The sequence below is a fragment of the Chiloscyllium plagiosum genome, chromosome 40 (assembly GCF_004010195.1).
Source record: "Chiloscyllium plagiosum isolate BGI_BamShark_2017 chromosome 40, ASM401019v2, whole genome shotgun sequence".
NCBI lineage: Eukaryota > Metazoa > Chordata > Chondrichthyes > Orectolobiformes > Hemiscylliidae > Chiloscyllium > Chiloscyllium plagiosum.
Genome location: NC_057749.1, coordinates 6,717,416 through 6,739,993, shown reverse-complemented (window position 1 = coordinate 6,739,993; position 22,578 = coordinate 6,717,416). Strand labels below are relative to the sequence as shown.

The window sequence follows — 22,578 nt, the reverse complement described above, 5'->3', positions numbered from 1 at the left end:
CCCCTGGTGGATAGTAATTGTTTTCAGTTGGGTGACCTGGGATTTCTCTTAAACATAGAGAAGGCTGGGCTCTTCTGAACAGGGAAAGGATACAGAAAGGAAAAGGTGGAAACTGATGTCTGTGCCAAACTATAAATTTCCAATAAAACCCTTATGAATTTTTGCAAGTTCAATTCAGTGCATGGATAGCAGCCTGTTAAACAATGAATGAGCAAAATGGAAGAGAAATAAAACTTCCACACAGATCCAGTTTGTGAGGAATTTATTTGGAGATCAGTGTCTAGAGACTGTAACATGAACTTGACAGAGCACTTGGCATCTCAGTAAGAGAGCTCTAAGCAGGTTCACAATCTCAGTTATCCCCTGGCTCCGTTGGAAATGAGGGTGCTGGGTCCCTTTAAGCTCAGACCAAATAATTTTGTGCAATAGTTCGGATTAAACGAAACTTGCATTCTGAGAGTGATATTCTTATCGAGCTGCCACTCAAAAGGGCAACGTTAACATGTCTGCCCGCCCAGAGTTGTAACGTGACCTGCTGTTATGCGATTTGATCTATAAATGGCAGCTGGGAGCTTGATAATTCATGCAGTTGAGTACAGAGAGGCACCAACCAGTTTAAAATGAGCTGTCAGTCACGCTACTTGATATCTCCATATCACTCGATTTCAAATTTCCAGCAGCTCAGACCACAATATAATGGAAATACTTTATTCATGGGGTCAGGTCATGGAAAATGTCACCTCCACTTCAAAACTGAAATATGCATACAGTTCTGAATTAATTCCCTAGTTGCATGAAATCAGATTGTCTGTCAACCATCAGAGAACAACAGTGTACTCTGGCCTAGTCCTTGAATATTTGGACATTTCTGAATCCCTTTAAAATCCCCATGTATGTTGATAGTTGGAAACACTCCAGTTCATTGTCCTTCAGTTGGCACCAACTGTAATGTCCTCTTACAATACAATGCCTGCATGAAATATTCTTTCTCACTGTTTTACTATCTCTCTTCTTTCTCGCACACTTTCTCACTCTGTCTCTGTCTCTCTGTCCTTGTCTCTCTGTCTCTGCTGTTTAATGAAAATATTCTCTTTTTTAGAAGGTTAGAAACCCAGTGTTATGGATGTGTATGTTCATGACCTGAGTTACAATCAAGTACACAATCCTTTATCCGAAATCCTTGAGGCCAGTTGTTTTTCGGAATTTGGAATTTTTCGGATTTCGGGATAAATGGCATTTTCACAGTGAAATTTTAGAAAATTACCTAACAACAGACACATGTGGGAATAGTCTGAGCGCTGAAACATAACTCGGGTGGGTGTGGAGTTGGGTCACATGTTCGCATGCCAAAATGACACTCTGCACTCCATGAAAAGAATTTCAGATTTCAGAGCTTTTAGGATTTCGGAATTTCAGATCAAGGATTGTGTACCTGTACTCTGGACACATGAGCTCGAAATGCACCAGAGGCTGGGGAAATTAAAGTCAATTACTCAACCAATCTGGAATAAAGTGCAAACCTTATTGATCAATTCATGAAACTACATGATTGGAGTCAAAACCCTGGTTCACTAATGGTCTTCATTGAAGGATATCTATCATTCTTACTAGGTCTGGTTTATACGTGACACCACATCAATGCTAATGTGGGTGATTTTTAACAGCCACAAAGTGTGTTGTCCCAGAGTGTGACCATTACAGTGGACGCACCCACACCATAAAGCCTACAGCGAAGGTGCCCTATCACCTTCTCATGGGCAATAAATTTTAACCTTGCCATTGACACTCAACACTCTAAGGTCAATTTGTAATATATTGAAAAGGTCCTGATTCAGTTCCTCTTCTGTTCAACTCTACCATTTTATCTCACGACTTCTCTCTATCCATCCATTTAAATTAGATTCCCTACAGTGTGGAAACAGGCCATTTGGCCCACGTCCACACTACTCAGAGATTGGTAAGGGTATGGAATGCTTTGCCTGCAACGGTAGTAGATTCGCCAACTTTAAGTACATTTAAGGTATCATTGGACAAGCATATGGACATACACGTAATAGTGTAGGTTAGATGGGCTTCAGATTGATATGACAGGTCTGCGCAACATTGAGGGCCGAAGGGTCTGTACTGTGCTGTAATGTTCTATGTTCTATGTTCCTCTGAAGAGTAACCCACCCAGACTCATTTCCCTCTGACAAATGCACCTAACACTATGGGCAATTTAGCATGGCCAATTCACCTGACCTGCATGTCGTTGGGCCATGGGAGGAAACCCACACAGACACAGGGAGAATGTGCAAACTCCACACAGGCAGTCACCCGAGGCTGGAATTGAACCTGGGTCCCTGGTGCTGTGAGGCAGCAGTGCTAACCACTATCTTACCGATCTATCTCTCCAACCTTAATTCTCTAAATCTTTCGCTATTCCTTGCTATTTCTTGTCTTCAATTCTCTGGTTTGTCCCATCTAACTCCCTAACCATTTCTTTCTATCAGTCATGTATCTTGTAAAATTTGATCATGCAGTGAAGTCGAGTTCCTTTGTCTAGTCAGAAAACCAAACCAGAGTCGCTGGTTTAGTGAGACCCATGCATGTCATGATGAGGTTAGCTATTGCCTGATGCTGACATCAACAAGAGAAAAGAGACTAAGTCAAAAGTGAACACGTGATGAGCGAGGTCCAGTACACACTAAAGCGGTATCAAGATGTAAGTAAAGGAATATTACAGTACCTAAGTTCAAGATTTGTGCAAAGATTTGTAGCTCAGATGCTGGTTGCAGTTGCTGTGGGTATGTTTGACGAACATACCCACAACAAGAAGTACACAAGTAGTTGAATAGTAATGCTTGGATCTAGTTCCAAGATTTTGAACTCATGACAACAGGAATAGTGATACAGTTCCGGGTCAGGAAGCCTTGGTATTCCCATGTACCTGCTGCCTTCGTTCTTTTACTTGAACTTGAGTTTAGAAGGTCCAGTTAAAGGAGCTTTCAGAGAAATTCCTGCAGTGAATTCTTTCCAGAATGCACGTTACTGCTGCTGGTATATCAGCGGTCAAGGGTGAATATTTAAGGAAGTGGATCGAGTGCCAATTAAAGCAGTTAAGTTTTAGATGCTGGTGAGCTTCTTGAATGTTGTTGGATGTGTAGCCATCCAGTCAAGTGAAGAGAATGTGCCTTTCCTGTGCCTTTCCTGTGCCTTGGAGAGACAGTGGTATAGTGGTCATATCACTGGGCGCGTTAATGCACTGTGGTCATGGTTTTAAATCCCAGCAACCACTGGAGTGAAAAGCTAGCTTCAGTTATGGTGACCATGAAAGCATCATTGGTTGATGTAATAATGCTTTTAGTTCACTGTGCCCTTAGGAGAAGGTAACCAGCCATTCTGATCTCGTCTACATATGATGCCAAACCCAGAGCAATGTGGTTGACTCTTTTGAAAATATCTGAAATGTTCAAGCAAGCCACTCAGTTCAAGGGCAATTAGGGATGGTCAATAAATGCTGAGCTTGCTAGTGATACCTGCATCCCATTAAAGATTTTTTAAAAAGGATGGTAAAGATTCTGGAAGTGAATGAGTCAGCACAGAATACCCGGCCCCTGACCTGCTCTTGTAGCCATAATATTTCAGATTAATTGTAGCCTCGAGGGTGTCAATAGACATAGAAAAATGAATCTGCTGAAGATGACTCTGAACAAGCCTGATAAGTCAGAATTACAGAATTGTTGCAATTTGGAAAGTGACCATTCAGCCCATCTAATTCCTGACCATATTTGTTAATCAAGACCAGCACACTCATTTCATGAGGTATCTGAATCCAAATAATGACTGGAGAAAGATGACAGAATCAACTTTGGACTGTTTCCATCAAGCGGTTACTAACAAAACCGAGTAGTAAAACCTTTTGGCAAATCTAATGGCATTCTGATATTCTCTATAGGTCTGACATAAATTGATTTGACATGGTAGATGTTGGAGAAGTTGTTTCCTCTTGTGGGAGAGTCTAGGAACAGAGGGCGTAATCTCAGACTAAGAGATTGCCCATTTAGAACATAGGGATAGCATTAGGGTTAGGAAGAATTTCTTTTCTGAGGGTTGTAATCCTGTGGAATTCTTTAACATAGTGGGCTGTCGAGGCCGGGTCATGACGTACATTCAAGGCTGAGAAAAACAGATTTTTATTCAGTAAGAAAATGAAGAGTTATGGGAAAAAGACAGGCAAGTGGAGTTTGGGATTAACAGATCAGCCATGATCTCGTTGAATGTTGGATCAGACTTGAAGGGTTGAATGGCCTACTTCTGCTTCTCTGTCTTATCGATAAATCAGTTGTCACATTCACTCAGTAGGAGGCCTCTAACCTCATACTGAGAAGGTAAGTACTTGAGCATAAACGTAGGAGGCTGTCTCATTGATGACAATGATTAAGGTGGAGAAGTGCTTAGTCCTTGTGCTTAATTAGAATCTATGCAGTTCACGTGGTGAAGATAAAGAATTACTTTAAAAGTCCTAAGACTCTAGCCACATCTCAATCCCAGAGCAGTGGACCCTAAACATCATCTAGAACACCACACAACTCCAATAGTGGTTCAGGCACCGCTGCAATAACTGAGGCATAAAGTCTAGCCTGGCATTCAAGTGCAGTCCTGAGGGAGTGCTGCACTGTTGTAAGCACTGTCTGTCAGAAATTGAAACAGAGACCCTATTTGTCTACTCCGATGAACAGAAATAATCTCATACACTGTGACTAGGAACTTCAGGGGATTTTCCCCCAGTCCCTGGGCCAGTATTTATTCCGCAGATAACATCACAAAGAAACAGATTCTTGGGTTACTAAATCATTTGCACAGTTTGGCTGTTTCATTTCCTACATTTTATGATTAGAAGGGCGACTATAAGATATACGTTCTTCACTTTGGGATTTCCTGATGGTGTGAAATGTAAATGCAAAATGTTTTCTTTCTTAAAATGAGATACTGTTCTGTTAAACTAGACTTCAATAGGATGACAATCAGGTGGGTTTCAAACAAATGAGTGATCATTTTGTGTCAGACTGTGGTGAAGATGAGACTTTATCCCATCAATTCTACATTTTCAGCATAACTTAAATGTGGAACCTTCAAGGATACAAGTATGTTATCCCCATGTTCTAAGGACAGAAAGGGAGGTGTAACAGAAGGATCTTACTGGAGATCCATTCTCAAAGTTTTCTGTTTGTGCTGTTGAAATGAGGGACATGTTGCTGAAGCTTAACTCCTTGTACTCATCAGGACCAATACAAGAGTGCCAAATTTCAAATGATCACAACAGTTTATACTACAGGAGAAGAGGATTCTGAATGGATGGCAAGTTGACTCCAATTGGCCAAGCTATGAAATAATTGCTGTTTGGAGGACCTTACTGTTAATTTGGCTGCTCCGGATAGCTACTTGCCTTCCAACTATTGTGGTGGCTTAAAATCTGAGATTCTTGCATTTGTCCTGATGAGTAGAAAGATGAAAACATTTGGCAACTTATCTCTTGCTTGTCAACAACATTGAAGTTCTGTACCATCAAGTGACTGCTTTCTGCTAACTCAGAGGGAAGCAATGGCATAGCAGGAACATCCCTGGCCTACCGTGGTAGATGGGAAGTTTGAATTTAAATATATACCTGGGCATGTGCGGTATAGGTGATTTGCTGGAAAATGGGATTAGAATAATTAGGTAGGTCTTTTTGACTGGTACAGACTGGATAGGGCCTCTTTCGGTGCTTTAGACCTCAATGACTCTAATAAATTGAGAATAGCTTTGCGAAGTCAGGAGCCTATTGTGGTATCTGATTTAAAGGAGTGCAACATAGACATGGAAATCAAACCTGATTCCTCAATCCACCATCTCCTCATTTGAATCTGGAGTCTTCCTGAATTGATCCCACTATCACACTTTATTCATTGTTCTTTTTTACATCTGCTGTACATTTACTTCTCATGAAATAGGATGCTGTACTATTCATTGAACCCCCAATTATAGAATACCTATAGTGCGGAAGTAGGCCATTTGGCCAATCAAGTCCACACCGACCCTCCAAAGAGTAACCCGCCCAGATCATTCCCCTACCCTATTACTCTATATTGTTCCACAGGACAATTTGATTCAGAATAGTCAACTGATTAATAATTCCTTCTTCTTCTCTATATCACACCCAGTTGTGCCCCAGTGCTTATAAGTTAAATTTGATTTCTCACAGTATGGAACAGGCCCTTCGGCTCAACAGGTCCACACCTACCCTCCAAACAGTAACCCACCCAGACCCACTCCCCCACCCTACACTTACCCCTGACTAATGCACCTAATTCTATGGGACAATTCAGCATGTCCAATTCACCTGACCTGCACATCTTTGGACTGTGGGAGGAAACCAGAGCACCCGGAAGAAACCCACACAGACACGGGGAGAATGTGCAAACTCCACACAGCCAGTTGCCCAAGGTGGGAATCGTTCCTGGGTCCCTGGCACTGTGAGGCAGCAGTGCTGACCACTGAGCTACCATGCCTCCCCAAAAAGGAAGCTAATGTATTTACATTGGTCATGCTAGGTTTGCAAACCTCTTTTCAAAAAGCTTGAATGCCCAACCCAATGCTCCATTCATTTCAATGGTTGGGTTTTTACTAAAGGTCAATCGTGCAGAGGGTTTGAAGATATCCTCTGCATCTCAGGTGTAAGGAAGGGAAGGGAAGTGAACAACTCAGAGAGACACCAGTCCTATACCTTCATTGGGCCACACAGAACTGTGCTGGCAAAATCCCGTGGAGAAGTTTGGAAGATGTCCCCTCACAGTCACCCAATGTTAAGAAGGATGAAAGATAACCAGGGTATAAGTAATGATTAAACAACATTTACAGCACAGAAACAGGCCATTCAGCCCATCTGTTCTGTTCCATCACAGCCTTCTGCCACTTCAGATCAGCATTCTATCCTTTTCTCCTTGGTGGAGTTAGCCAGCCTCTCCTTGAGAACATCAGTATTATTTGCCTCACTTATTCCCTGCAATAACAAATTCCACAAAAAGCATCAAAATAAGAACAAAGTACATCTCTATGACTCTATGACTCTATAACTGCAGATGCTGGAAATCTGAAATAAAAACAGTGTTGGAGAAATTCAGCAGATCTGGCAGCGTCTGTGAAGTGAAAAACCATTCACAGATGAAGCCGGACACACCAAGTCTTTCCAGCACTTCCTGAATCTGTTCCACAAAACCACCCACCAGTTAAGGAAGTTCTTTCAGAGTTCCTTATTGGATTTATTTGTGTTTATGAGCCCCAGCTCTGAACCATCCCCACCTCCCGACAAGTGGAAGCATCTCTATATTGACCCTGGCAAATTCTCCCATCATTTTAAAGACATATATCACCCTCAGACTTTTCTATTTCAGAGAGAAAAATGCACCAGGCTGTTTAACCCTCATGATAGATATGAATACTCAGTTCTACTCTCATCCTTGTCAACTCTATTTTTAAACCTTTCTGTTAGCCTCTTTGTGCATTGAAAGCTAGAATTGTGCTCGTAATCTCAAGAGTGATCCACCCAAGGTTCTACACAATTAACGCAGAGTTTTGCTGCTTTTCAATACAATTCCTCTAACACAATGAGGGAACAAGGATAAAATAGTTGGTAGTTAAATAAAAGCAGTCCTTCCATTGTGTCTCAAAATCTCACATATGCATGTCACGCTTGCGTTGGTTCAATTATCAAATTCAACACATCGCCACTGAGTAACTAGAGAATCTGACAATGCGCAGTGTACTTTGAAGAACAAGCATTGTGGAAAAAAAAGAGAAAGAAAGCTAATTATCCTATTCTGCACCTGATAATTCTCCTCTGTGGAGAAGAGCCAGGGGTATGTAAGTACCTTCTCATCTAGGGAGCACAAAATCATTCCCTTCTGTTCTGTTTCTGCAGCATGGTGCTGTCATGTGCCATTGCAGGATCTATTTACTTATGTAACTCTTCCCCCAGCTTAACACCCCTGAGAAACAGCAATTAGTCTCTAACTGAGGACATGGTCTTCTGCCCCTCGATGGAGAGACTGTGATGTGGTGACGATGTCAACGGACTAGTAAGCCAGGTTGAGGGTCATGCGTTCAAATCAAACTACAGCGACTGATGAAACTGAAATTCCAAATGATCAAAACGAAAAGAACTCTGGATGCTGTAAATCAGAAACAAAACCAGAGGTTCCTGGCAAAGCTCAGCAGGTCTGGCAGCATCTGTGGAGAGAAATTGGAGTTAACGTTTCAAGTTGAGCCACCCTTACTCAGACCCGGAACAGGTGCAGCCAGACCTGCTGAGCTTTGCCAGCAATTTCCTTTTTGTTTTCTGAGTTGAACTTCAATTCGATAATAATCTGGATTTGAAAGCCAGTTTCGGTAGTACTGACCATTTAGAATGTTTCTTTTTTTTTCTGAGCTGTTATTAATTCCATTGAGCTGAGTGTCCTGCAGTTAGGAGTCAACCATAATACTGTGGGTTTGGAGTCACATGCAGACCAGACCAGGGAGGGAAAATAGAATTCCTTCCTTGAAGAGGCATCAGTGAACCAAATGAATCTTTATCAGCGAGACAAGAATTATATTCAGAGTTTATTAATCAAATTCATATTTCACTTAGCTGCCATGCTGGGTTTGAACCCATGTTCCATTGGACTGTTAGCCTGGCCCTTTGGATTACTAGTGCAGTGATATCCCCATAGCTTATTGTAATTGCCTTAAAAACCCATCTGGTTCACGCATGTCCTTTTAGGGAGGGAAATCTGCTCTCCGTCCCCTTTGTGACCAGACCCACAGTGATGTTGTTGAATCTTAACTGCCCTCTGAAAAGGTTGAGCAAGCCATTCAGTTCAGGGACAATTAGGGACAGGCAGCAAATGCCAACTTTGCCTGGGATCCCCCCATCTCCGGAAGAGAAGTAAAGAAATAACAGAGCGCAGCGGGGCCTTAAAGGAACCAGCCATTATGGACAGCACTCTGCTTGAGCAGCTTCCCTCAAGACATCCAATAGGAATAGAGGTTCCTCTTTGTACTCGCACATGCCATCTTAAGTAGCATAAAGCTGCCTGCATTAGGAAATGATGTACCCTCTGATGTTGCGTGAGCAACGTGATGAGAGACACGGACAAGCCCAAGTGGACAACAAGGTCACTGTTGTTGGGTCATGAGGAGCAGGACAAAAAAAAAGTACACAAAATAAAACAGGTCAGGTCTTTACATTGAGGATGTGATTGACGTTTGTATCTGAAACCCTGGCCATGTCTCAGGGAGCTCAGAATTCGGCCATAAGTAGATTTCACCATTCTGAAATGTATCTTTTGCTGTTTCCAGGGTTTGTGAGTTTTGACAATCCTACCAGTGCTCAGGCTGCCATTCAGGCTATGAACGGCTTTCAGATTGGGATGAAGAGGCTAAAAGTACAACTGAAACGACCAAAAGACGCTAACCGACCATACTGACCTTCCCACCGCTCCTAAACAGGTAGACATCCCAGCACTGTGTGAGCATGGAACAGCTTGCTGTCAACATGTCACCACACAGTGCTGCAGTCAAAAGAATATTACCACAAGTTACTCACTCCAGCCATACAGTAATGTGAATGTCACAGTATCACTTGCTTTACAAAAACAAAAATGATCTGGTCATAGTTTAAACAATTAGAAAAGTGTACTTGTTGCATTTTAAGCACGTTGAGATTCAGCCAAAACAAAAAGGGTTACCCTTTGAACATGAAAGATGGGTCAATTTTGCAATGTGTCTTAATTAGTAAGTCAGGAATAGTAAATGGGAATGATACTTGTGCAGTAGCAGGCAGCTTTAAGTCTGAGTATGTCTTGGTGAAGAGCTTTCTTCGCAAGCTGTTTTTCTCTGTCCTGTGTTGCTCCTTCATCCACACACCAACCTCCTTCCCCACTTTCGAGCAGTAACAGGTTACACCAGCTTACCCTGTGCCATTGTCAGCTCAGCACTGCCAGGTCCATTGGCCAGAAGTGATCGGGTGACATTGGCTGTGCACGGTCTCACCCAGAATGTCACGTTAAGGATGTCTGAACGTTTTGTTTTTGCCATCCTCAAAACCTTTGGCACAGTAACAGAGGAAATTATAATTGAGGCATTTACATTCTTCACAATTCTCACAGAACAAGTCCCTTTGCTTTTCTCGAAATCAATTGACTTCCGATCCTCAGGAAGGAAAGAGCTTGAAAAATTATGTTTGCAAGATTTTTAAATTTTTAAAGAAATTATTGTGTGTGAGAGAATATTTTTGTCTCTGTTTTTTTGAAAAAAATATATCTGTCTCAGAATTATAAATGTTTAAAGAAACATGGAAACATAGAAACAAAGAAAATAGGTGCAGGAGTAGAACACTTGGCCCTTCGAGTGTGCACCACCATTCAATATAATCATGGCTGATCATGTAATCCCAGTCCCGCTTTCTCTCCATATCTCTTGATCCTTTTAGCCGCAAGAGCCATGCCCAGCTCCCTCTTGAAAATATCTAATGAACTGACCCCAACAGCTTCCTGTGGGAGAGATTTCCACAGATTCACAACTCTCTGAGTGAAGATATTCGTCCTCATCGCAGTCCTGAATGCCGTGCCCCTGATTCTTAGACTATGTATATTATTGTGTGCATGAGAATATTTGTATCTCTGTACATGGGTCATTGCGCATGGGAGTATTTGTGTGGATGCATTCATGGATCTGTGTGTGTGCGTATGTGTGTGAACATGTATATACCTGTGGCAGTATCGGGGCAGAATTTAATGGTAGTGCTCAAGGGAAGCAATGTCCTCCAACAAAAACACGGCAGCCCCATTCCCCGATATGTGGGAAAACTAATTTTTTAACTCGTGCTGGGAACTCTGCTGCCAAGGCTCAAGTTCCATGGGAGACATTTAAATGCTGCACTTCCTCCCAAACAAATGTGAGGGTCAATCAGAAACCAATGTCTGTCCATTACCAATGGCGCGCCCAGGAGCAATGGCTGCTGCAGGTAATACACTTTGCCCTTCACCAGGGATCTGTGGAAAAAGGTCAGTGAGGCAGTGATGCAGGGTGGGGTAGCTAGTGAAGGGGTAAGTCAGAGGAAAGAGTGGCAGGATCAGCAACTCTGATAGGAATCTCCAGTCTTCCTGATGCCAGGTTGTTCAATTATATATCGAGTGCCCTTGACTGATGGACTCTTCCTAAAGACAAGAGACGGCGCTGTCATTCCCCTCCCCATCGCTGGTGGATTAGACCTTTCAGTGAGCATTAATTGGTGTCAGGCAGGAAGGCAATCCACTCGTCTTCCTGGGTGCTTACAGCACACTGGTAGTGTTCCTACCTCTGACCCAGGAAGCCTGGGTCCAAGTCCCAATCGCTCTTGAGGTGTGTCATAACATCTCTGAACAGGTGGGTTAGAAATATCTCCACTGGCCTTCCTCCTCCACGCTTAATCGGAGGCAGAGGCAGCAGTGAATCCCCACTCTGTATCCGCCCACTTGATGGATCTTAACTCACAAAAGGGCATTAAATTCTACCCTAGGAGTGCATGTGCCTGTGTAGATTCTGGGCATAGCTGGCGGTATAGGAGAATAGATAGTGACTGGTGCTGCATCCCCACGCTGGGAGAGGGGTGCGGGTGTGGGGGAAGGGGGTGCTGTTTCTGGTAGACGTTGAGAGGTGTCCAGTGCCCCTGAGAGGTGAAAACATGCTATGTGCAAAGTAACAATGAATACATTAGCACTGTGTGACATGCCAGTTGTGGGTTATTTAAACCCTATTTAAGGCTACTTTTTTTTTCCATTAATAGCCTAATATTCGTGTGGTAGTGCACAGAAAGGGCAAGGCCAGATATAGTTTTTATTCATTCATGGGTATTGGTAGCTGAGCCAGCATTCATTGCTTACCCCTAGGTGCCCTTGAGAGGGTGGTGATGAGCTGCCTTCCTGCAATGCCACAGTCTATTTGCTGTGGACAGGTCCACAATGCCATTAGGGAAGGAAACCCAGCAACATTAAAGACACACCGACATACAGGTGTATTTCCCAGTTGGAATGATGTGCAATTTGGCAGGGAACCTGCAGGTGGTAGTGTTTGGCTGTATCTGCTGCCATTGCCCTTCTAGATGGTAGTGGTTGTGGGTTTGGAAGATGCTGTCTAAGGAACTCTGGTGAATTTCTGCAGCGCATCTTGTCAATGCTGCACACTGCTGCTACTGATCATAGAGGAAGTGGATGTGATGCCAGTCAAGTGAGCTGCTTTGTCCTGGATGGTGTGAGGTGAATTAGAATTAAAAAGTGAGGGAAATAATTAACCAGGGAGCATAGAAATAATACAATTACCATTTACAATGATACATGCCCTTCCAAATTTTAAATAAAGCTAAGACTCGATACCACTTATGTATTTAGCAAAATTTAGGAGAATCAGGGGAGCAGAGAAAATAGGTTAGGATGTTCAATCCATCCACGAGCTAATACTCTTAAGTCTGTTTGCACCATTGGCTACTGCTGGAATTTATATTGATTAAAAAGATCTGGAATTGAAAGCAGCCATAGTGATGGTCACCATCAATAGTTGCGAAGACACTTCTGGTTCACTAATACACCCTCCTGGGTAAAGAAACCTGCTGGCCTTACCCCTGAACAGCTGCAACACCACTCCAGATCCATAGCAATGAGTTGTCTCTCAGTTATCCTTAGGGGTGGGCAATAAATGCTGGCTTTACCAGTGAATAAAGCAAATCACAAAACTCAGATGCTGCAATGCCTCTGCTGGCAGGAGATGAGAAGTACAGCGTGACACGTTTACATAGCAAATTCCAATATGAATCTGGGCTTTGGACATTGTAACGGAGAGGCAAGTGTGAATTTGAACTCCGCTACTTGTGAATTTGCCTAATCTGTCATTTTTGATAATAATTGGCTAGTTATTGGAAGTTCATTCTAGTGTATTAGTGCAAACATTACTAATGTCTCACAGCATGGTTTCAAAATTTCTTTTGTCTGGGACTGGCGGGGGTTTCTCTGTCTCCTTCACATCAGGTGTTACAAAGATATTTCCTGATTGTCAGAAGCATGCAAGACTTCAAATGATTATTTGTATTTTTGGAACTGTCATAAGGCAGCGTAACATTTGAAAATAAGCCTATTACTCAGCAGCAAAGGGAGATTATTTTGTTTGACTGACAGACGAATCGCACATACCGCGTGTCGTATCCATAGAAAATTACAAGTTGAAGAAATCCCTTTGTCCCATTTGAGAATATCTTTCAGAATACTAATCCCAACCAGCTCCCCCATTGCAAAAGCACACCTGGATAAACAGATAGAGCATCGGCTGATGTATCAATGAAGGGAGCCACAGGTTCCGCCGTAATCCACTATAGCATCAGCCGAGATTTATACTTTTAAGTCAGACATGTTCATAGAATCATTGAATCCAAACAGATCAGAAAGAGGCCATTCAGCCCATCAATTCCACACTGACCCTATGAAGAGCATCTCACCCAGACTCAGACCTCCATTCTGTGCTTATAACCCCACGTTTACAATGGCTAACCCTACACATCCCTAGACACTATGGGCAATTTAGCACAGCCAACCCACCTAACCTTCACATCTTTGGACTGTGGGAGGAAACCCATGCAGACACGGGGAGAATGTACAAAACTCCACACCGACCCAGTTGCCCGAGGTTGTAATTGAACACGGGTCCCTAGTGCTGTGAGGCAGCAGTGCTAACTACTGAGCCATTATACCACCCTAATTAAGCAGGTATTTCAGATCTGGTGCACTGGAAGGTGTAAGATTCTTATGAAACAGTGACAAGATATTCCAGAAAGTGAAAACATTAAATACAGTAAGGATGTTGAGCCTGATAAAGTAATTCTCCATCAGTGGAATTTTTCCATTTTCAGGTTTAGTTTATGAGATTAAAAAGCTAAAGTAGTCCAACCAGACTGGAAAGCTGCTCTCTCATTAGAGAGAGAAAAATGGTTGGTGTTGGTTTAACGTGAGGGTCACCCCACCTCAGGCAAGGGGAGAGGTTGAGAAGGAGAATCCTTCATAGTAACCTATGGGAATTGAACCCATATTGTTGGCATCACTGCATCTCCAGCAAGCCAACTGAGCAAGTCAACTCTTTACATGAGATTATGTTGTCCCTACTAAGCGTTTCATCAAATTGCAATAGAAACAGAATGCTGATAATACTCTGACAGCATCTATGGTGAGAAAACAGAGTTAGTGTTTTGAATCCAGTGACTCTTCATCAGAACTGTTCATCAGGTGTCTTTAGCACAAAAAAAGATCATGAACCCATCAGCGTCACGATGTCTCAATTTTATTAAGAATCACAAGTCCCTGAAATAAATGAATCAGCTTAACCTTTCTTTGTCAGGATGGAACTCCAGTAGATGACATGGCCAGCCAAATCTACTTTCTTTCCACATTACGGACAATCTTGAAAACTTACATTCTGTCACACCACACATAATTCAGGGATGCACAGAACCTCAAAACACAACGCCGAGCATGCAGAACAAGTAAGCACCCAAACTAATCAAGATGATACTGATAGGTCGGTCAGTTAGAAACAACGTGGGCAGGTAAAATGCGTCATGCTGGAGAGAATGATGGGGTGCATTGATTACCTGAATACTTAGGAAGGTGTGAAAGGAGTAAAGAGACACCATGGGTATGTGGAAGGTTGTGGACATAAAGCATGTGGCTAGAATTCTTAGATGCTAGTTAGGGATTCCAGAGAAGATGTGAAATGTTGTGGGGAAGAAGCTGCAGTTAACTATATGCTAGTTATTGTACCAAGTGAGCCCTTTCTCCACAGTTAGTGAGAGACTGTACAGAGTGAACAATATGAACAGAAATGAGATGTCTCAGAAAGATAGCCAAGGTAGAGTTCTTGAGAAGATCTGTAGCTTGGGTTGTGGATGATGTTGTGGATTTATTCGTTGGGCCAATGTGTTTTTCTGCAGAGAAACACACAGGGTCAGCGAACAAACCCACAAATTCAAAGGCAAAGTAGCCAAACGTGTCCCAAAATGGATAGCCCTCAGGAATCAAGAGACAAAAAACTATATTTGAAATCTCTTCCTGACGATTGTTAATGAGTCTACTGCGATAACAGGAGAAGCCCTGGCACATGAGTAAAAAGCTGTCGAGTCAGTCTCCACACAGCAGATGTCATTCAGCCCATCATGTCTGTGGCAGCTCACAAAATGGTCAATGCACCCAGTGGCGTTGCTTCTCCCTCTCCCTGTAACCCACCAGGTCCTTCCTTTTCCAATCATAATCTCAATTCTCTCTTGAATGTCTCCATAGAACATGCTTCCACCATGCTCTCCAGCAGCATATTCCGATCCCAACCACTCACTGGGAGAAACAATTTTTCCTTGTGTCACCATTGTTTCTTTACCAATGCCTGTCCCCTCTCAATGGTTCCACCAATGGGAATGGCTTCTCCCCATTCTATGTAAGCCAGGCCCCATTTGACTTTGAGCATCTCTGTCAAATCTCTGCGCAACCTTTCTGTCTCTAATGAAAAGAGTCTCTCTCCAATAACTTCCATCTTCCTAATGAGTAAAGTACATTAAGGGATCAGGTTAACAGAAGCAATGTGACTTGAAGCTTACGAGATCTGACAGCCTATTTAACACCTGTGTGCTGCCACTCTCTTCAATGAAGTCAAACAGGCAGCAGGAGAAATTATACCATTCCACTGTAATACACAAAACAAGTGAGGTCAACTCAAGCTCGTTTCCAAAGTGGGTGGCAAAATATACCCAGGCAAGAACATGTGTGACTGCGTGTTGGCACTATTGGGTGCCTGTAATGGGATCAGTCAACAAAAGGAAAATAGCAAGAACCAGTCAATCAGGGGCATCCAACCCTCTCACCTTTCCCGATCTGTCAGAGGAACTGGCATCCCGTGACCGTACAGATTCTGCAACACTGTATGTGAGAGCAAATGATTCTGAAACTGAAATGCACACACTGACGAGAACGGGACTCACCCAGCAGCCGTTTCTGTCGCCCTAACGTTGAGGGATTATAATTAAACCCTGGACTGCAGCCTCCAGGCTCCCAAACACCAGAGAGTTCTGCTGTCTGGGATATCTGGTGGAAGGCTTGACTTTCTGTTTCTCAAATGCGGTGATTGAGGGGCTTTCTACACATGGAAGTGTTAGAAAAGCAAAGTCACGAAATAAAGGTAAATCTACTCTGGACTGAATCACGGGGTTGTTACAGCACAGAAGGAGGCCATGCGGCCTATTGTGCCTGCACTGGCTAGTTCATTGAGCATCAATACCCAACGCCAACCTCCTGCTTTCTCCTCATACACATTATTTCTATCCAAATAATCATCCAATGCTGTCTTGAATGTCTCAATTGGACTTACCTCCCACCACAGTTTCAAGGAGAGTTCATTCATTGAATCGCTACAGTGTGGAAGCAGGCCTTTCAGCCCATCAAATCCAAATCAACCCTCCAAAGATCATCCCCTACCCTATAGACTTGCATTTTCCCATGGTTAACCCATCTCGCCTGCACGTTCCTGGAAGCCATGGAAAATTTAGCTTGGTCAATCCACTTAACCTGTCCATTTTTCGATTAGGGGAGGAAACCCACACAGACATGGGGAGAGCATGCAAACTCTACACAGACAGTCACTCGAGGATGGGATTGAACCCAGGTCTCTGGCGATGTGAGGCAGCAGTGCTAACCACTGGGCCCACTGGACCCCTCTACCCATTGAGTGAAAGATATTTCCTCACTCCACCCCTGCGTGTTTTGCAGCTCACTTCAAATCAATGCCGTCTTGTTGTTGTTCCTTCTATGAATGCAAACATGTTCTCCCAATTTATTCATTCCAGTCCACCATAATAATAGAACAAGGAATGCCGATTCAAACTGATAATGGACAGATCTATGACTGATCAAAGGGTATTTACGATATAAGGTGGATATGGCACATGACAGAATTATGTTGATAATTACAATAGCACCACGATTAGAGTCATAGAGTCATAGAGACGTACAGCACGGAAACAGACCCTTCGGTCCAACTCGTCTATGCTGACCAGATATCCCAACCCAATCTAGTCCTACCACCCAGGACATTGCCCATATCCCTCCAATCCCTTCCCATTCATTTACCCATCCAGATGCCTTTTAAATGTTGCAATAATATGAGCCTCCACCACTTCCTCTGGCAGCTCATTCCATACACACCACACCCTTTGCGTGAAAAAGCTGCCCCTTAGGTCTCTTTTATATGTTTCACCTCTCACTCTAAACCTCTAGTTCTGGACTCCTCCACCCTTTTGACTTTGCTCTATTTACCCTATCCATGCCCCTCATGATTTTATAAACCTCTATAAGGTCACCCCTCAGCCTCCGACGCTCCAGGGAAAATAGCCACAGCCTGTTCAGTCTCTCCCTGTAGCTCAAATCCTCCAACCCTGGCAACATCATTGTAAATCTTTTCTGAACCCTTTCAAGTTTTACAACATCCTTCCAATAGTAAGGAGACAAAAATTGCACGCAATATTCCAATAGTGGCCTAACCAATGTCCTGTACAGCCGCATCATGACCTCTCAACTCCTGTACTTAGTACGCTGACCAATAAAGAAAGCATAGCATATGCCTTCTTCACTATCCTATCAACCTGTTACTCTACTTTCAAGGAGCTACGAACCTGCACTCCAAGGTCTATTTGTTTAGCAACACTCCCCAGGACCTTTCCATTGAGTGTATAAGTCCTGCTTTATTATCCAAATGAGACGGGAGGGGAGTATTTTGTTCGGATAATTGATCTGTTAGTCAATCCAATATGGGTGGCACGGTGGTTCAGTGGTTAGCACTGCTGCCTCACACCACCAGGGTCCCAGCTTCGATTCCAGCCTCTGGCGTCTGTGTGGAGTTTGCACATTCTCTGCGTGGGTTTCCTCTGGGTGCTCTGGTTTCCTCCCACAATCCAAAGATGTCCAGGTCAGGTGAATTGGCCATGCTAAATTGCCCATAGTGTTAGTCAGAGGGAAATGGGTCTGGGTGGGTTACTTTTCAGGGGGTTCGTGTGGACATGTTGGGCTGAAGGTCCTGTTTTCACACTGGAGGGAATCTAATCTAAACAAGTGGTAATTTGAGTGCCAGTTAGCAAATATTTCTCGGTTATCCGGCAATGTACCTCATAATGCGGTTAAATTGAATGCTGAGTTACCGAATGCCGTTTTTACGGGACTTTGAGATCGCATTTGGATAATCCGAAGTTCGGATAATTGAGGTTGTACTGTATATGTTAATTATATTGTGATGGCAGTCAGTTGAAGGGTGTTGCTTAATTAAATACTTATAACGCAAGAGTGCTGGATTGCGGCAGAAAGTTTGCATAGATAATGCTTCACTCTTTGAGTAAATCTGTTATCAAGGGAATTATTAGCATTCTTATCTCACTTGGGATTAGGTAACAGCCTTAATGACCTTCCTGAGGAAGTGATAGATGTGGGTACAATTACAACATTTACAAGACATTTGGATAGGTACTTGAATAGGAAAAGTTTGGAGGGATATGGGTCAGGAGCAGACAGGTGGGACTAGTTTAGTTTGGCAACATATTCAGCATGGACTGGTTGGACCAAAGGGTCTGTTTCAGTGCAGTAATGTGGATGTGCTGTGTTGAACTGGGGTAGACAAAGTTATAGGTCAGGCAAAAGTGAGGACTGCAGATGCTGGAGATTAGAGTCGAGAATGTGGTGCTGGAAAAGCACAGCAGGTCAGGCAGCATCCGAGGAGCAGGAGAATCGACGTTTTGGGCAAAAGCCCTTCATTCAGGAATGAGGCTGGGAGCCTCAGGCGTGGAGAGATAAATGGGTTGGAACTAGGGTAAGGTGGGGGGAGGGGAAATGAGGAAACTGGTGAAATCCACATTAATGCCATGGGGTTGGAGGGTCCCAAGGTGGAAGATGAGGCATTTTTTCTCCAGGCATTGGGTGGTAAGGGAGTGGCGATGGAGGAGGCCCAGGACCTGCATGTCTTCGGCAGAGTAGGAAGGGGAGATGAAGTGTTTGGCCACGGGGCAGTGGGGTTGCTTGGTGCGGTGTCACACTACACCAGGTTATAGTCCAACAGGTTTGTTTGGAAGTACTAGCATTCAGACCACTGCTCCTTCATCAGGTAGCTATGGAGCAGGATCATAAGACACAGAATTTATAGCAAAAGATCACAGTGTCGTGCATGCAACTGATCCGATATATTGAACAAACCTAAATTGCTGTTAAGTCTTTCATCTTTTAGAATGGGTTGCAGGTTTCAGTTCATTAGTATGTAAATCCCAGAACTTCTTTCAAATCACATTCTCAAGATAACTTAAAGTTTTTCAAAAAGAAGTGGCACCTCAGCTTAGACATTGCATTAAAGGTGTGAGCTTAGGGTTTGTCTGTATCCCAATCTTGAGTCAGACTGGTTCTATTTCCAGAGTAGGAGTTTATGACTATGACAATTAGCCGATTGAAGGTTGCAAAATAGGTAAGACAAATTGGCTTTTCAAATCTGTGGCTACCTCCTGATAGAGTCATAAAGTCATAGAGTAAAGGAGTTACAGGACAAAAGGAAAACTTCCGGCTCATCATGCCATCAAACATTCATCTCGTCTTCTCCCATTTTTCAGCAAGCATTCGGATATATTACCTAAAAGGTTGTGGCAAAGACCCTTTTGTCTTTGAGTTGTCTTTTCTGGTGGAACCGTTGACAGGTGAGCTCCATTGAGCAGACAGAAAGTCCTCACTGTGGTTCCCTCACTGTCAGCAATTAAAGGAACATTGCATCAAAATATGAGCATTGGAGAAAAACAAAGCACAGGAACATTTTTAAGTTCCTGTAATGAATTTTGTTGCACCACCCCAGTTTACCAGAGGGTAGTTTCCTGTGTTTTTTTTAAAATTAGAAACATCAAACAACAGGCAGAGAAGGCAACTAAAACTTGTTGCCCCAAAAAACCTGTTAAGGCTGGAAGTTGCGTTGGAATCTGAGTTATTAACCGCAGTTTGTGGCTGGAGCACAGTACTCCCACCAGTCCTGCCTTTGTGTGTTGGTCTAAGACCTCAATTAATTGTCAGTGGTAGAGAATAGACCATCCAGAAGTCTTAACCAGAAGATGCACTTGTCTTAGATAACAAAAGGTAGTTTACTCCACAGTAGAAATAGGTACAAGTTAACAGGCTAGGCATAACTACTGAAGAGCGGTTGTGATGTAAGTTTTGTCTCCTGCAAGGTTTCTTCACCCTGATGTGGCAATGCCTTTATTAACCCCCATAATGCAAGAGCTAGACATATGTAACATAGTATTGAAGGATCCAACAGAATGTTTGTTATAGATCATTGTTACATACAACTATTACATTCACAGACACAGAGGTCTCTAGGTTAGAGCTAAGCTGTTCAGTTACAAAGAGTCACTTTGTTTTCATGTTATGTTTTAAGTGACAGGAGTTAAAATGCAACTTAGATCCTCAAACCCTCAGATTACATTCTACGATACAGTAGTGCTATTGTAAGTATGTCTCTGACCATAAAACATGACAAAACTATCAGGAGCAGGTCTGTCTCCATTAGGACCTCATGTGAATCCCCACCCAAAGATTAGTGACATCAGCAGATTGAGTGGACATTAATACAACTTTGGCATAAACCTTCTCAGAACCATAACTTTATACAACAGTGGTCAATTGGTAATTTCAAAATGGAACGTTAGATTTTTATTTGGCAAGTTTGAATAAAATCGGAGTTAAAATACAAATAAGCGGTGATGTAACTGAATGGCAGAACAGGCTTGAGGGATTAAATGGCTTACTCCCTTAAGGCTCCTGTTGTGGATCTCAAATCACCCCCACCTTTCCTCTTAACTAGGCCATTCCAATTTTTTTAAAGTTGTTCCAGGTTTTCCCAAAGAGACTCCATAGCAAGCAACAGAAGCTGTGACTTCAGATGAAAACAGTGCCTCCATACCCTGGGTTTCCTACAGTCCCAGTGTTTGATATGATTAGATTAGATTCGATTACTTACAGTGTGGAAACAGGCCCTTCCACCCAACAAGTCCATACCAACCCGCCGAAGCGCAACCCACCCAGACCCATTCCCCGACATTTACCCCTTCACCTAACACTATGGGCAATTTAGCATGGCCAATTCATCTAACCTGCACATCTTTGGACTGTGGGAGGAAACTGGAGCACCCGGGGGAAACCCACGCGGGGAGAATGTGCAAACTCCACACAAAGAGTCGCCTGAGGTGGGAATTGAACTCGGGTCTCTGGTGCTGTGAGGCAGCAGTGCTAACCACTGTGCCACCGTGCCGCCCACAAATGCTTTCCCCGGAAGGTAGAGGAGGGGGGTGTCTCGCAGCATTCTCCTTGTTGTCAAGTCACGTGCTGTATTGACCCAGCAGTGAGCTAAACCGAAGGCAGAAGAGCCGTCAGTCCAGCAAGATATCCTCCAAAGCATTTTGCTCAGATCATCATCTTCATCTTTCAAATGGACCAGACCAAACCCCCTTCAAACATATCAAGGAGATAGTCTAGACCATAACTTTTTATCTTATCTAGAGGCAAGTGTAAGATGCTATGTTCCAGATGTATTTCAATTGCTTACACTGTTCAGCTTGAAGGAGAACTTTATTCTTACCCAATGGTTAAAATACAAAAGAAGAAGAATTGATATAATTTTAACTCTATTGGAAAACTTAACAGAATAATTATTTAACTACTAAAGAACAACTGTTCCAATGTAGTAACATCCCATAAATGCACCCATGGCAAAGGCAAATTTAATAAAATAGATTGTCTCACAGACAATGTTTCTCTAGTCCAGGAGGAAACGATATCAGGAGAAAACTCTGGCAAAGAGAGATAGATAGAGAGAGAGAGAGAGAGAACTCAAACTTTTAGCAGCAGCTAAGAGAGATGTAACAGCATCCACATCCAAATTCCAACCAACTGCTGAAAGCTGAACTAAACCTCTGGTTCTGTGGGAGACTGACCCCACCCATTCAGGCTGCTTCTATTGTTCCAACTTTAAATTTTAAAAAACCCAAGGCATCACAAGCTGTTTGTGTTATTGGTTTGGAACAGACACTCACTACCTCTGTCTCAACCTCTCTTCATAAAAGAAAGGTCAAAGCACACTTCTTAATATATAGTGTCATCACAACACCTCTCCTTTGAGGCTCATGTTACCACAGTGACAGGAAGAATGAGCTGATTATCAAGTCCCACTACTCCTCTACTCACACCATTTGTACATGTGTTGATTCGGTCACCAAAATGCCAGGTGGTCCTCTTTTGTACTACAATCCAGAATATAAGTGGATTCGGGGGCTTCTTCAATTAATTTTTAAAAAACCCACTTATTCTGAAACAAAATTTCTTCTTATAAAAAGTTCCAAGATTTAATCCAGAATAAGAACCATAGCTCATTTAACACCATGAACCGACATCCCCCCCGCCCCCCCCCCCGCCACACACACACACAGATATCCCCCCCCCCCACACA

The 22,578-nt window shown here is 43.0% G+C and overlaps 1 protein-coding gene across 11 annotated transcripts in view; it reads left to right on the top strand.

The window, feature by feature from the left end:
- The window catches only part of celf6 (CUGBP Elav-like family member 6), an 859,092-nt gene that overhangs the window by 812,508 nt on the left and 24,006 nt on the right, over nt 1-22,578 (top strand). For 10 of the 11 annotated variants that reach the window (XR_006309810.1, XM_043680223.1, XM_043680222.1 and 7 more), the window contains one exon: nt 9,358-9,507. The exons of the other annotated variant lie outside the window; for it this stretch is intronic. Coding sequence is in view for 9 of the 10 variants with exons in the window: in XM_043680223.1 (XP_043536158.1) it covers nt 9,358-9,485 (128 nt within the window). In the remaining variant the exon portion in view is untranslated. The remainder of the gene's footprint in view (nt 1-9,357; nt 9,508-22,578) is intronic. 11 annotated transcript variants of the gene reach the window in all.